The 14,645-nt window shown below is 50.1% G+C and overlaps 3 protein-coding genes across 3 annotated transcripts; 2 read left to right on the top strand and 1 right to left on the bottom strand.

Moving 5' to 3' along the window:
- Window positions 1-6,563: 6,563 nt before the first annotated feature.
- Window positions 6,564-7,193, top strand: QC762_602930 (uncharacterized protein; the record flags this gene model as incomplete). Its single annotated transcript, XM_062891981.1, has 1 exon — window positions 6,564-7,193. The coding sequence occupies one exon, from the start codon at window positions 6,564-6,566 to the stop codon at window positions 7,191-7,193; it is 630 nt and encodes a 209-aa protein (XP_062740500.1).
- Window positions 7,194-8,238: 1,045 nt separating this feature from the next.
- On the bottom strand, window positions 8,239-11,131 carry mlh1 (DNA mismatch repair protein Mlh1). Its single transcript, XM_062891982.1, has 3 exons — window positions 10,630-11,131; window positions 10,392-10,571; window positions 8,239-10,294 (listed from the first exon to the last, which is right to left on the bottom strand). Exons 1-3 carry the CDS (start codon window positions 10,729-10,731, stop codon window positions 8,333-8,335), a joined length of 2,244 nt encoding a protein of 747 aa, XP_062740499.1. The 5' UTR covers window positions 10,732-11,131; the 3' UTR covers window positions 8,239-8,332.
- Window positions 11,114-13,138, top strand: QC762_602945 (uncharacterized protein). Its single transcript, XM_062891983.1, has 2 exons — window positions 11,114-12,257; window positions 12,317-13,138. The coding sequence occupies exons 1-2, from the start codon at window positions 12,151-12,153 to the stop codon at window positions 12,918-12,920; spliced, it is 711 nt and encodes a 236-aa protein (XP_062740498.1). The 5' UTR covers window positions 11,114-12,150; the 3' UTR covers window positions 12,921-13,138.
- Window positions 13,139-14,645: the final 1,507 nt, after the last annotated feature.

Genomic DNA, 14,645 nt, shown 5'->3' with positions numbered 1-14,645 from the left:
GATGCGCAGGTCTGAAGAAAATCGATTCCCATAGCTTGTTGGAATCCACGGGCCACTAGCCGGGCTTTGAACTTCACTGTGATGCCTTGTGGGTTCTTCTTTTCCTTGAAGACCCATCGACTGGTAATAGGTCTCTTCTTAGCCTGAGAGCGGTTGACGAAGTAGAAAGTCTTGGTGGTGAGGAGCTGATGTAATTCAGTGAAAGTTGCCTTTAGCCATTGATCCTTCTGGGGATGCTTTAAAGCTTGTTTGAAGGTGTTGGGCTCTGCAGTCTTGGTCTGAGGTGCTGTGGCTAATACTTCCTGGGTTCTGGAGACCAAGTAAGTGATCAGCTCGGTGCAGTCCATCTCATCCACAGACTGGAATTCCTTACGTTGGCTCTCAGTGGCCTTAGGAAGAGGTATCTCAATGGTCGTGGTAGGTGCTGGAGGTGTTGCAATTCCAGGGTCCGGTGCTGGAGTTGTTGCAATTCCAGGGTCCGGTGCTGGAGTTGTTGCAATTCCAGGGTCCGGTGCTGGAGTTGTTGCAATTCCAGGGTCCGTTTCCGAGATAGGTGGTTGAACAGGGGGATCTCCTGGATCCTCGGTGGCATCAACGATTTCCAATGAGTTCACAGGACTCTGTGGTCCTGAAATTTGAGCTTGAGGGTCCTCATAGAGCTTGATAAAACTGGTCTTAATGACCTTATTCAAGCCTAAGTAGACTAAGTAGGTCTGGTGACTAAGGACTGCAAGAAGCTTGCCTTTGACTCCTCTGGGAGCGAGCTTCTCTCCTTGGATTCGATCCTCAGCAGGGACATACACAGTAACTTCAGTCCCAATAGCCCTGTAGTCAGCAAGGCTGGGTGTGTGAGCAGGCTGGTCAGGAAGCAATTCATCGTGGAAAAGCTAGTGAGGCGTGAGCTTCTTGGTTGACTGAGCCGTACGGTTGATGATTTCAACCACAGGACCAATGATGTGACCCCAGAGAGTGGGAGGAAGTCCTGATGCAAGTACTGTGGCACGTAATCTGTCCAGAATTACGCGAATAGACCGCCCTGCAAGACCATTTTGATTGGGCGTGCGAGGGCTTGAAGTGCTGAAGCCAATACCTTTCTCAATGAAGTAGGCTTGAAGAGGGAGAATTTCCTTGCCTCCGTCGTAGTGGAAGTGGCCTGGATATCGCTGAAATGTATTTTTGAGGTTTTCAATGACTGAACGTACCTCTGAGACAGAATTCTCCTTGAGGTTGAGTGGTTTAACCCATCTGTAGCGAGTCTTCCGACTAGGATGAGAGCGTAGGGAGTCTTCGTTAGTGGAATAGGCTTGATGGAGACAATGTCTCCTTCCAGACGGCTCAGGGCAAAAGGGGGGTCTTGAACGGCCTGTTTGGAAGGCCTTCGGAGGATCTTGGCGGCGTCACAGCTCTTGCAAACCAAGTCTCCAGGTCTCAGCTTCTGGAAGTTCGGCATCCCTTTTGTGATTAAGGAGGTCTACTTCAAAGATCCAGACCAATATGGCCTAGACGAACGTGCCAAAGAATTGCTGATTGTATGAGTCCTGCGGAGGGTCCTTTTGTGACAAGGGCTGTAATATCAGGGCTTGGAACTTCATGGTTCAATTCAGGCTAATGATCTTCAATGGCCTCGAAGAGCGTGATGAGGAAGAAGAAGGTCTAGGAATACAGACAGATCTCAGAGACGCGTATTTATCCATCGTCAGGTGGTCCGTGCCCAGTGGCCTCAAGCCGCTGCCAAGTTCCTCAATATCTCAGGTTGACCAATATCATCTTCTTAATAACCGCGAAGCCTGTGATCGTCTACCTCACTTTGACTACTGGTTCACAGCGTGCAGTTACCCCTTCTTTCAGTGGCATCGACGGTGTTGTTGGCCGTGTTCACGGTGGTTAGTTCGTTGACGTGTGACACCTTTGGAAGGAGGTGCCGGAGGAACAATAGGCGTAGGATCGTTGACCCCCTCTGAAGTATCTGTGTCTTCAGAGTCACTGGAAGCACCGGTTAAGTGGGCGTTTACAGTGGCGATAGATCTGCGGATCTCTGTTGCGAAAGTCGAGTAGTTGTGCCAGTGATTCCTCGCAGGAGACTTCTGTCCTTTAACTCCCAGAAAAAAGCCAGATTTTTGGAAATCCAGTTGAGCAATCAGCTTCCGCTTGCCACTGAAAATTTTCTGGTTGATAAGCGCCCCTCCAGAGTCGTAGAGGCGCTCTCCACTCACAATATTCAATGGAAATCCAGGAATATAAAGAGTTTTGGTGAGCTCAATGGTGGAGAATTTGGGTTTCCCATCGGTAGTTCCAATGTAGAAGTTGATCCTCACGGTCCCTTGGCCTTGTGGCCTGACTGGACCACCACCTGTTGAGATGGTGTTCAGGTCCTCAGACTCATAGAATTGCGTGTACAGGTCCCTGTTATTGCAGATATGAACAGTGGAACCGGTATCGAATAGCCAGGATTCTCGCAGAGTTTTGCAAGCGTAATTGAAAGGTTGGCTGGTAGAGTCCTCTGGTTCTTCCGGTATGTTGAAGAATCCAGTCCCCAGGTGGAATCCGACTTGAAAAGCAGCGACAGTGGGGTCCTTCCGGTTAGAAGACTCTTGTGAAGAGGCCTGCAAATTCTCGTTCTTTGGCTTGTTGTCACCTTTTCCACGTTTCCGATACTCTCTGCCGGTAGTGGTGGAGGTGCCAGAGGTACCAGTAGATCTCTGGTCCTTGGACTTATCCTGAGGCGTTTTGCCGTCCTTGGTGGCATTGCGGCGTTGATTTTGCAGTGAAGAGAGTGCTTGGTAGGTCGTGGATGTGTTATCCCGAGTCTCGGCCAGCAGGTCTTCCTGGAAGAAATTCAAGCTCAAGTCTCCTCCGGAGGCAGGTCCAAGGAATCGACGATGACGAAGTAGAGCTTTGGAGCGCTCACACCATTGTGGAAAGTTAGATTCCAGGGAATTCAGGTAATGATTAACCTGATCAGTAGACTGAATTGTGACTCCTAGGCTTGAAAGTCTGGCAATGAGGGTGTTGAACTTGGCGTTAAAGTCAACCACAGACATCGATCCGTCGAATTTCAAGGAGTGGTAAGTCTTGCAGAGTTGGTCTCTCAACACTGGCTGCGCTGGAGCATATTGAGCTCTCAAGCGATTGAAGATAACTGCAGGGCAGTCTTCTGATTCAATGGTAGCCAGGGGACCCTGAGCAAGTGTGTTGCGAATGGTTAAAACCAGGTAGGCTTTCTGAGCATCAGAGAGGATTGAGACCACTGCTGTTGGATTCTCAAGAAAATCTGTGACCTCAAGGATTCTCAGTTGAATGGAGAGGGCCTGGATCCATTGGCGATAGTTGTCTGGACCCGTAAGCTTTTGCTTCTCATTAAGCTGAAGGCCTTGTTTGGCGAGGTCCTTCGATGAGAGATTGGCAATTGCTGGAGTGGGTGATGTGGTGGCTGATGGTGTTGAGCCACTACCCGAGACTGTGGAGGAACTGGAGGGTGTTGAAAGAGCCGCCAGTAGCTTGTTGATTTGATCGATCTGGGCTTGGATTGTAGCCTGGAACTCTCCCGTGATATTCTGAAGCCATTGATTGAATTGTGATTCGAGCCGTGCCGCAAGCTGTTCGGTCTGGGCATTGAAAATGGCTTGGAGATCTGTGGGAGTTTGGTCTGCCATATCGGAGTCCATACCCACTGCGGGGCCTGGAGAGTGAACCGTAGAGAGCTGGAGGCAGCGATGAAGGTTCGAGGTACAGGTATTATGACCTTTGTGTCGTTTTGGAAACGCAGTGCAGTGATACTCGCCGAGGCTTAGAAGTAAGCCCGGGCTCATAACTGGTTTTAAATGGGGCTGCTGAGAGCACTGTAACTACAGGGGTCTCAGGAGGGTGAAGCAATTACCCAAGAACTTGGCGAGTGTCGGACTGTGCTGCTAAGTACGACGACGTGGTTGTCGAAGGAAGAAAGTGCAACAGGTATTACCTGCAAATACAGAGAGTAGTGAACTGAGATGTTGTAGTCTCATATATAAGATACTGTAAATGATCAATCTTATTGACTGACTTGACTTATTATTTCTTAAGGAAAGAAAGAAGCAGGAAAACCATTGCAATTGGAAGAGGGCTCTTTATGGGCACCTGAACTTCCTTATCATCCTTATTGCTCCCTATCGCTCGGTGGCCCCAGTGGCTTGGATCTATGATCTCATTGCCGATAAGGTGCTCGAATCGCTCATGAGGCTTCTCGTATCTCTCATTGTTCGGAGGTCCGGTCAAGAGTCTGTCCGGAGATCCGGTGAGGAGTCCCGGGAGCCGTTGAGAGCGCTTGTGGGCGAGCCGTTGAGAGCATTGTGGGCGAGTCGTTGAGAGCATTGTGGGCGAGCTGTTGGGAACAACGTGGGCGCAGAATTCCATAAACAAGTGCTGTAAAATTCCATGAATAAATGCTGCATTTTAACAGGTACTAAAACAAACAGCTCCGGAGACCAAAAACCTTTCTTTATCCTTCACACTAGCAAGTGGGCCTCAGGGCCGAAGCCCTGGAGCAACCTGCTTGATTAATCCCACAGGAGTATTACCTCCCACAGATGAGCTACGTATCAAGATACGTCGTTTGACTCAAAGTGGAAATAAGTTGTAAGCTTGGATCTTAGATATGAAAAGTTTAGATAATATCTATCCGAAAACTAGACAATAAAGAGTAAAAGCTTGGATAGATAAATAGATGGTTACTTCCTAACTTTGATAGCTGGGAGACTTGATACACACCAAGAAGTTCACTATTGAGTCAATGGCTCCTGTCGACCTTGAGTTTAATTCATGAAGTGCTTGGACCAGCTAATCAAACACAAAATCCAGAGATTTAACAATCCGCGATCAAGGTAATCAAATGACGTCAGGATCTTAGGGTCAAGAGGTTGTTGACTTTGGATGTCTAATCTATTTAATGTACCGATGCTCTCTATACCAATCTCTACCTCAACCTTGATGGTCCAGATGATCCTGCTTTGGACTGTCTCCCGATACCGGGCAGAGTCATTATCCATTTTCCATCATTTTCTTCTTCCTTGGCCCAAGTCACGCGTCCCCCGCCTTCACAATGAGACCTTGTTTTTCTTGCCGTAGTATGGTCTCTTCAATCCATTTTTTCCTACGCTCTTCCATTGCCTCGTCAAACTCCCTCTCAAGGCGCGCTGATATTCCTGTGGGTTTATGGGCGGTAATTGCAACGCTTCGAGAGCATATTTATATGCCTGCTCCATGCATTATTGGATTTGAATGGATATTGGCTCGTTTCTTGATGCTTCGATTACCAGAGTTCTTCGGCTGGATTTACTTGCTGTCTCTGGTGAGAAGGATTAACGCAAAACAATTAAGGTATAACTACTGCTCCCAACCATTGCTTGCCACACTTTGTGCCAACGTAATTTCGTGTAGAGTCGGGGCTTGCTTTCACAGTTTGCCGCCACATACAAAGGTTGTGGGTTCCCCATTTTTGAACCGGCCTTCTGGTCCCTCTTCTTTCTGGATGCGTTCTTAGCCTTCTTCGTCTGGCTATGGCGTTGTCGTTGATGAATTTTACTGTTTCTTTCAGTTGGGTACAAATTCGAAGGGACAGGAAGGTCTTGAGGTCACTGCCATACCAGTTCCTGCCGCACCGTGTTTCCAACCAGACCCAGTAACCTGATAGCTCCATATCGGAAAGCGTCAAATTGAAAAGATATTTCGAGCCACAAAGCCAAAAACTGTTTGAATTTAATTCTGTGGGCGCAGTTGTGCACTAGATTTGACAATTGCGGCATGGAGGCTGGGGAGCAGGGCCACCGGGTGGATAACCAGGCAGATACTTTATGCAAGGCCTGGGCTGGAACAAGAATACAGTTTGATATTTGAAAGCCACACCCTACAAATTCTTGCAGCCTATTGAAAGTTCCAAACTCTTTGCTGTTTCTCTCGTCATCCTTTGATGTCAGTTCCTTGGACGTATCCTTACCACCGAGATTCGTTGAAGCATCAAGCGACAGGGCGACTTATTGACAGAGTTAGGATCAGCAACATCAAGTATCTCTCGGAAGCTCCATCAAACTCCCTTTCCCTATCATGACGGACAAGATGAATCCCCACCAAGAGGGACCAAAACCGCCGGAAGACAACCATCAACAACCCGAATCGACTGCCAACTCTTTCGAGAACGAGGCGGCTGTTCACTCCCCACATGATCCTGAAGCGTCGGCTGTTCATGACACGAGAGATCCTGTCATGGTGGCCAGACTTCACAATCGCGAACACAGCCGACTACTCAAACTCCCGAAGAGCTCATACTCGAAATTGTGAAAAGGTTCAACCTGGATCTTGCTGTCGACGTAGCGGCCGTTTTCTGCCTCGGTCGTGTCTCTCAAGTTCTACGACGTATCATAAAACACGATCTGGCGGGGCCACTCTGGCCCAGCTTAGCCATCCTCAGCTTCCGATACGGTTTTGAGCCTCCGTCCAATTACATACGCACTCGCGGTGCCCAAGACGCCATCAGATATTGCCTTCGCAAAGACCTACTCTGCAAGACGTGCTTGCCACGGAACGATCTCCGAATGACGAGGGATGGTAGGGTTGTGCCACGTCACCCGTCTGGCAAGCGCCTCTGGGATCGTTGCAAGTTTGAAAGCCATCACGTCAAGGGGATTGGGTCACTGTATTGCTCAGGCTGGGATACTCTCCACCACCACCGAATGTTCTCGACCACAGAGAGGGAGGTAAAAGGTAGCCAACGGATTTGCATCATGAGGACGGGGGTGGTGAGGATATGCAAGCATCGGGTAGTCAACTGGGCTGATATAGAGACCCATGCAATTGATCTTCTGACCAAAGAGCCCCAGATGGTCGGTTCTTGGTTTGAGGTGGATGTCTTCCGAGAGGCAAAGGCAGCCACTGTACAGCTTATCGCCTGCGAAGATCCCGAACATGAGAGAAGCTTGAAGTTTCAGCTAGAATTCGTCTCAGACAAACGGATCACTTTCTTGGGTGCAGCAATTTTTTCACATAACTGGCGGGGTATCACACCCGGCCTCTGGTCCGACCTAAGGGGCCTGACGGACCAAACAATGCAGGAGCAGAGGGGTCAGTCAGTCAGGTATGGGCGTGATGGGAAAGCTCGATTCAATCCATCGCACTCATGGTTCCACGCAATGGACCCCGACTCGTACATCTCGACGACGATATAAGCCGGTTTGGGAATATATGGCCTGTTTGCAAAGATTCGTCTTGTTTGAACCGCCATAGTACAGTTCAGGCGGGTGTGAAAAGGCGCATTTGTACAAGAGCAACGTGCCATTGGACGTTCGATGCTTACCCCAGCAATACACGTTCAAGAACGACTCGGGCGGAGGAGGTGATCTGAGCCAATCGTCAAAGAACATCCGCACGCATCAGCCGACAGCCTACCTTGCCCGCCGGGAAACCTCTGATTCTAAGTCAATCGGATGTCTCGTACCTACCTATGTTAGTTCAGCTGCCCTTGCAGGGCTCCTTTAATGAAGCTATCGCCAAAACTGAAAATGGAAGGAACGGAGGAATTGCTACACTGAGGGCCGAATCGAGGGCTGTCCTCATGAGAAATCACAAAGGGAATATGACCCAGGACACCAGCATTTGAGGACCTCATATTGCAAGGAATTTGCAAGTCAAGCCTTGCCTAGCACCAAGATCAACCACGCGCATATCTATTTACCTTTGACCCTACCTAGCAGTTATTTTACAATTCATCACTACCTCAACCAACTCACATTTTTCGCATGCCATAAGGGACCACTGTGCCATCTAGGATTGGTTTGGGGACCTTGGGGGGGAGAAAAATGAAACCTCGAGCCCCGAACAAAAAAGATGCTCGCCTAAAGGCAGTGTACCAGCCGGACCCCAGAGATTACATTCAACCTACCATTTGCTCCTATAACTCTGTTAATTCCATGCCATCTGTCCAAGATCTGGGTTGTTAGAGATCGAGGTAGGTAGGGATAGAAATTACGAACAGCGCGAGTTCTCATCAGCCCACGTTCCAAAAAGTCAAGGCCAACGGGCACGCCATTGAGATTTGAGTGGCAGGCGTTGGAGTAAAGAAGGGATACGTTGAACCGCTCGTACCTTCCTCCATCAGGTCTTGGTCTGTGAAAATGGAAGGTTGTGTACAACTTTAGGCCGCCGCAAGTAGCCCCCAGTTAATTTCACATGTTACCTACCTGATGGTCGTTGCTCGTGTACATGGTTGTGCACATCCAAATGCCAGGCATGATCAAGAATAAATTGAAAAGCATCCCCGTATATTCTACCCATGTTCCCCAACAACCCCAATTTCAACATCCATTACCTAACACCTTTCAAAGACTCTGTACAGCCCTTTCAAATCCGCCACCTCCACCACACCCCCAGCCTCCATGATGCCTTTCGTCCCGACCAGCCTCGCCTTAAACGCCGGGAAAAGCACATGCTCCAACGCCCATTTCACATTTCTCCTCCTCGCATCAATCCTCTTTTCCTCTTCCCCTTTACTATCTTCTTCCCTGTCATCAGCACTATCCAGCGTCCCATCATTCTCCTCTTTGGCTACCTTCTTCAGCGGCAACCTCTCTGGTACATAAAATCCAGCCAGCTCCTTCAGGAAGCTCTCAAAACAAGCCTTCTCCTCCGTCCAGTTGACACAAGGCCCCAACCTCACCAAGAACCCTGGCAACTTTGTCAAAGGTGGCTCATACCCGTTGACCAACAGCGGCACACTGCACAACTCTCCCGCGGGAGATACTTCCAGACTAAAGTACTCCCGCAACATTTCTCTTCTCTCAATCAACTTCTCCACCACAGCCTCGATGATCTCGGCCTTTTCTTCGGGGTCAATGTCCTCTTCCTCATCCTCATCCTGCTCTTCTTCATATTCAGTGAGGAGATTTGGGGACGATGACAGTAGGTTGCGAATGTCAAGAGGAGGCTGAAATTGTACCACACCAAAATTACCGAAATCTGTTAGCCCCGACTGGTAAAAGTATTCGTAACACACCCGGCCGTAGTCAATCATGTAGAGCTTAACGCCAGCTTGTATAGCAGCCAGCCTGCGGCGCTCGTCAACAATTCCGACAAAAGTGTGGTTGGCAAAGATATCAGTGAGCTCGTTGTGCATCTCCTCGCGGACTTGTGCGCGGAGCTCTTTGATGCTGTGCAAATGACAAGATGTGGGCTGACGAGGCTCGGGTGCCGTGTCAAATTCCATGGGCTCTGGGCCTGGGCGGGATGGCGTGCTGCCGCCTGGTCTGACAGGGGGGAGCATACTCGTGATTTTCCGAAGGTTTGTGTCTGTCCTGACGAGGCTGGTGTCGCTTCTAGGAGGGGCTCTTCGACTGGAAGCCGGGGTCGCCATAGAGGGTGCAGAGGGGGCTGGTGGCAGTTGAATGGAGGAGGCAGCCCGGCTGCTTGCTGGGAGGAGGGTCTGGGTGAGGAAGGTCCTACTGGCATCTACCTCGGCTAGTTTGGAGCGCAAGTGTTCGCATACTGCTTGAATGGTTTCGTCTTCGTTCAAGAAGTTGACTTCTTGTTTGGTTGGGTGGACGTTGACGTCGACCCGGCGTGGGTCTATCTCAAGGCTGAGGTATACAAACGGATGACCGTTTTTGGGGAGGAATGACGCATAGGTCTGCTCGAGTGCCTTGCGGATGTTGGTTGACTCAACACATCTGTTATTAATGAACAACAGCAAGGTAGTTTTTTTGGTTCTGTAGTTGGCGTTGGTGGCAAGTCCCTTTGCCTTGAACCCCCATTGATCATCTTTCGTCTCGAATTCAGTGAGCTCGTTAGCAACGCTTGCGCCGTAGATTTGTCTGATCCTGTCCAGACATGGCGCTGTTGGAGATACGGAGATGCCTTTGGATGATTCGCCATGTTTCTTGCATGTGAACCCCACACCGGTACAATGGATAGCATATCTCCCAACCATGTCCAGTATTTTGTTGTACTCGTTGGCTGGTGATCGAAACGCACGCCGTCTTGTAGGAACGTTGAAGAACAAATCTTCAACGGTAATCTGGGTGCCTTGTCGGCCAGATACGGGCTTTGGGTCAGGAGACTGGCCAGGTTTAGCTGGGACTAACACTCCGCTGCCATAGTGACCCCTCCAGGCACACTCTGAGTCCCGTGTTTTCGTGGTCACGGTAAGATGGGCAATGTGGCTGATGCTGGCCAAGGCCTCGCCTCTGAAACCATAGGTAGCGATGGTCTGGAGGTCTTCAAACTTTTGGAGCTTGGACGTCGTGAAACGTTGACACAATATTGGCAGATCTTCTTTCTGTTTCTTTGATGAGTAACCACTCGGAACAAGGGGGATGAAGGGGGCGGCGAGGAAGCGAGCAGGTGATAGCGGACGCTAACAGGGGGGATCGAACCTCGATGCCAGAGCCATTATCTGTGATCTGTAGTAACTTCAAGCCTCCCTCTTTCACCGAAACATCTACGGTGGTTGATCCCGCGTCGACAGAGTTCTCCATCAACTCCTTCAAGGCGTTCACGGGAGCCACGATGATTTCCCCGGCAGCAATTTTGTTGATGACATCTTCGTCCAGGGGCTATGAGCATGCTGTTAGTGCAGCTCGTCTCAAAAAAAGATGGTGTCGGGAGCTGTACCTTGATTCGACGTTGGGGGGTATTGTCGTCAAGAGCATCAGCCTTCCTCTTGGCACCGCGAGGCCCATCCACCTCGGAATCCACCTCCATTGCATCACTCATAGTGGCGCCGTTGAATGCTCGACGCGGAAGAAAAGCGCGATGCGGAGAAAGAGCAGGGGGATTCCGTCAAGGTCTTATCCAGGCATCCAGATTTCACCCCTACCTTAACATTTCAGCTGGACAGGGAGAAGAGGAGAGAACAGCCGATGAAAGGCTCACACCGAGTTCTGCTAGGCATTCATGGTTGAACCTTCTTCCTGCCGGGGTTGGGTGGACCGTGCTTGCCCCGGATTGTTCGTGCACCGTCCGGCCCGCTCGGTTTAGGGGCCCTGTCACCCCACTCTAGGACTAATATCTTGGCGTGCTGATTATGGAAATGCTTGGCGTGGAGGGAACCCGACCTCGATCGACCAGTCCCGAACTGTTCGAGAACCAACAAAACACCGCAGCCACAACCGGCGTTCTCTTTGTATTTTTCTCCCACCAGGCTCTTCAGATACAGCAGTCCGAACTTGATTATCATATTTGGAGCATAGCAGACCAACAATTCCGCCTTTACCCCATTTGTCATATTTCAAGGCCATAATCGCGGCCCCAACCTCTACTTGAGCCGCTTAAGCCACTGCAATTGGAGATCAATCAGTTCTAGGAGAGGGCGTAGAAAGTCAGCTCGATGCTTAGCCACGGTTCCTTTGCCTTCGCGGAAACAAAACGACCCCCCGGCCCATTTTGGAGGGCTCGAATTCAACCTTCAAATCGTTTGAGGTCTCCAAGATCTCCAGGCTTCCATTTAATCCCATCTCGCCCATGGCCCGAAACTGAATGATGGAGAAGATCAAGACCGACCTCGCCTTTAGGTGAAGACCGCTGGAGTGCTGCGCCAGTGCAAAGCATGTCTCCTACCCGGCTTTTCTGATGTGTCGAAGCCCATCTTTGTGATGTGCCATCGGGCCATGTGCATGTGGTAGCACTGGGTGGATGGGCAACAGGGGGGCCCAGTGGCCAGCGGGCCATTCTTGATGGCCGTTGAAGCGGCGGGTGTGACTGTGTGATGGCTTCTGCATTCACCCAACTAGGCGGCGCGCCGCTCCCGCTCTTGCGTGCATCACACACCCGCTGCACGATGCCCTACCGTGCCAACTAGGTGCATGCCAAATGCTTTTCACCTAGGGGGGAAAATGGATGCAGCCCTGTGATTTCCAGGCTTCCTGGAGGGCTCACAAGCTGGGCGGGCCTTGCAGTCTCTCGGGCAACGTCCGGTTTCCCTCCGTTTCGTTTCTTTGCTATGCATTGCATGTCTTTTTTTTTTTTTTTTTTTTTTCACCTACATTTTCTCCCATCTCTCTTGTCCTCATAAATATGCAGAGCCTCCCCGCTCGGCAATCGGTTCCCTTCAGATCTGCATTTAGTGTGCAGCTTCCCCCACACCTCTACTCTTGACAATATCCATCACATCTCACAGACTCGCCTCAAGTCACAATGTCAAACGACTCACGACTACCATTTCCCCGACTTTCGAGTCCGGACCCCAATGGAAGTGACGCCAACTCGTCAGTCCAAGTTCAGCTTGATGCTCTCAGCAACAGGTAAGACTTTAACCCGGCAAAATCTCGCTTTCCATGGTGCTCATCCTCACCTATCACAGGGGGAGAAGCGCAACCGGCCCCTCACAAACACCATCAAGACTACCTTCACCATCACAGCCCGAACCGGCTTTTGAACAACATCCAAGCCAGTCGAATTCGCAATCCTCCCAACTGTCGATCGACTTCTTGCTTCGACAATCCGGAGAGGACCCATTACTTCCTAACGAGGATGTCTTGCTGGGTTTGACCTCTGGCGGCGTCCACTCGGGCCAGAAACGACCATATGACAGTGAGACTATCGATGAAGATGAAGAACGCTATGCAAAAAGGGATAGAATGACGGAGGAACTCGAGCTCATGTCTCCATCTACGGAAGCACCAATGACATCTTTCCCATTTTCGTCTGCCCCCACGGAGGTTCCATCGATATCCGTGGCAGACTTTGATGACATCGATCGAATTTTGTCTCCGGAAAGACAACAAGATCCGATATTCCAGTCGGATTCTCAGACGGTGGTGATTGGGAATAGGAGAACATTGCCTATTCGGTCCGTGTCGAGGAGGTTACCGCCACAGCAGTCAACGAATGTGCCTGGCACAAGTGGGAGACCAATCGAAGGGCAGTCGGGAGAGGGTGATGCAGAGGAGGATCGGAGGAGGTGACATTTCTGACTGGGGTGTGTTTTTGAGAAGGGTTTGTTGGGCAAGTGAGATGGTTTTCTTATAATATAAGGTTGCAGAGTTGTTTGATAATTCCAGTATGTACTCAGATACAGCGGTGCACTTATATCAGGCGGCTCATAGTTTTAGGTAGCGAACACGAAGCATGTTTTATCAGGATAATGTGAACTTGTGTCTCACCATCCTATTATTCTCCTCCGTGTTTTACCTCTGTATCTCAAAGTGAACAAAAGCCTGCAGACCAATCGTGTCAATCCTTGGTTGGCCCCTTTTTTCTTCAACTGCCTGCCCTATCCGTTTCCCACAGCGTCATTGGATCAGCACCACCTCTCTGCTGCACCTCCAGGTTTGGTTTGATATGAACGGGTGGACGACAAAGCAAGTTGGGCCCTGCCAACCCTGTCCACTGTTGTATTTTCCGCTGTTGACCCTCTTCTTGTCGCGCCCACAAAAAAAGCAATTGAACCAAAAAATCTCCGAATGGCTCATGCGCCTCCAAAATCTCAATAAACAGTGGGTAGCGTAAACGGCCCTGCCGCCGCCGCGACCGATCGAGCGCTGCGTCGGGGCATTTTCTATTGGGAATAAAAATCTCCGATGCAACTTCCACGATCACGATGATATTTTATATAGTGCAAGTTGAAGGGGTTTCCCTTTTTTTTCACATGCGCACCAATCCCCTGCACTCCATTCTTCTTTTCACCGGTTTGAACCAGCGGGCCAAAAAAACAAGAGCCAAGCCAAAAGAAGCAACCTTCCAAGCGGTCCGCTGCAACGTTTCTTTCCTTTTGGGAATTGTCGTTTCATTGGAGTGGCCGGATCGGGGATGGGTTGGTGGGATCGTGCGGTTTGGCGGGCATGCTTTATTCATGCTGCTTGGATGTTGTGTTATTATAACATGTCAGGATGGTTGAAAGTCTGATATATATGCCTTGGACAGAGAGCAACAAAAAAACAACCTATTTTTGGGTGCTACTTGAAAATGTTCATTACTTGTTCATGCCTTCCTCCTCCTCCCTTTCTCTGCTTCGCTTCTTTGTTTCTTCCCGTTTCGTTTCTTGTTTGCGAAAAGGGTCTCACAAACACCCCAAGCCTTCAACACGGGTGATGAGGAAAAGAAATGAAAAGTGATTCACATTACACCGATCGACCGACACACACCGACCGACCGAGCGCCAGCCAGCCAGCCGGCCGTCTCCTTCAACCCGACCCGAGCGAGACCACAACATGATTCACCCAGCCCGATCTCCTATTTGGAATTTCTGACGCTATCGATATTAATACCTGACCCGTCCCCATAGAATCCACCCGGCAGCGGTCCAATTCTCGACTCTTTCGACGTCACCAAAAACCCAACTGCCTAGGTCAACGATGTGTTGGGGGAAAGGAAAAGGATGGATGGATGGAAGCAAGTGCCGACAACCGACATTCAGGATTCATTCATGTCAGCAAGCAGCCAGCAGCAAGGCACCGCAATCTATTTCCACCCGCGTATTTCGGGTACGACCTAAAAGGGCCCTTTGGTTGCAAAACCTCGAAAAAAAAAAGGACCTTCCCTCCCCGGCCAAGCGAAGAGACATGTGGCGTTTCCCTTTTCATCCGACACACACACACACCTGCCCGCCGCCATGGTCGTCTGATTTCCCCCGGGCACTTCTTCCTATTCCTTCTCGTCATCACCGGGTGTGCGATCTTCAGCAACGACCC

This window comes from Podospora pseudocomata, chromosome 6, assembly GCF_035222375.1.
Source record: "Podospora pseudocomata strain CBS 415.72m chromosome 6, whole genome shotgun sequence".
NCBI lineage: Eukaryota > Fungi > Ascomycota > Sordariomycetes > Sordariales > Podosporaceae > Podospora > Podospora pseudocomata.
Note: the sequence above shows the minus strand (reverse complement) of the source record. Positions and strands in the feature narration are given on the sequence as shown.

Coding starts and splice junctions, on each gene's coding strand:
- mlh1 (XM_062891982.1), bottom strand. CDS start 10,731: ATGAGTGATGCAATGGAGGTGGATTCCGAGGTGGATGGGCCTCGCGGT. Junction 10,572..10,629: donor CCCCCCAACGTCGAATCAAG/GTACAGCTCCCG, acceptor GCATGCTCATAG/CCCCTGGACGAAGATGTCAT. Junction 10,295..10,391: donor ATAATGGCTCTGGCATCGAG/GTTCGATCCCCC, acceptor TCAAAGAAACAG/AAAGAAGATCTGCCAATATT.
- QC762_602945 (XM_062891983.1), top strand. CDS start 12,151: ATGTCAAACGACTCACGACTACCATTTCCCCGACTTTCGAGTCCGGAC. Junction 12,258..12,316: donor CTTGATGCTCTCAGCAACAG/GTAAGACTTTAA, acceptor CACCTATCACAG/GGGGAGAAGCGCAACCGGCC.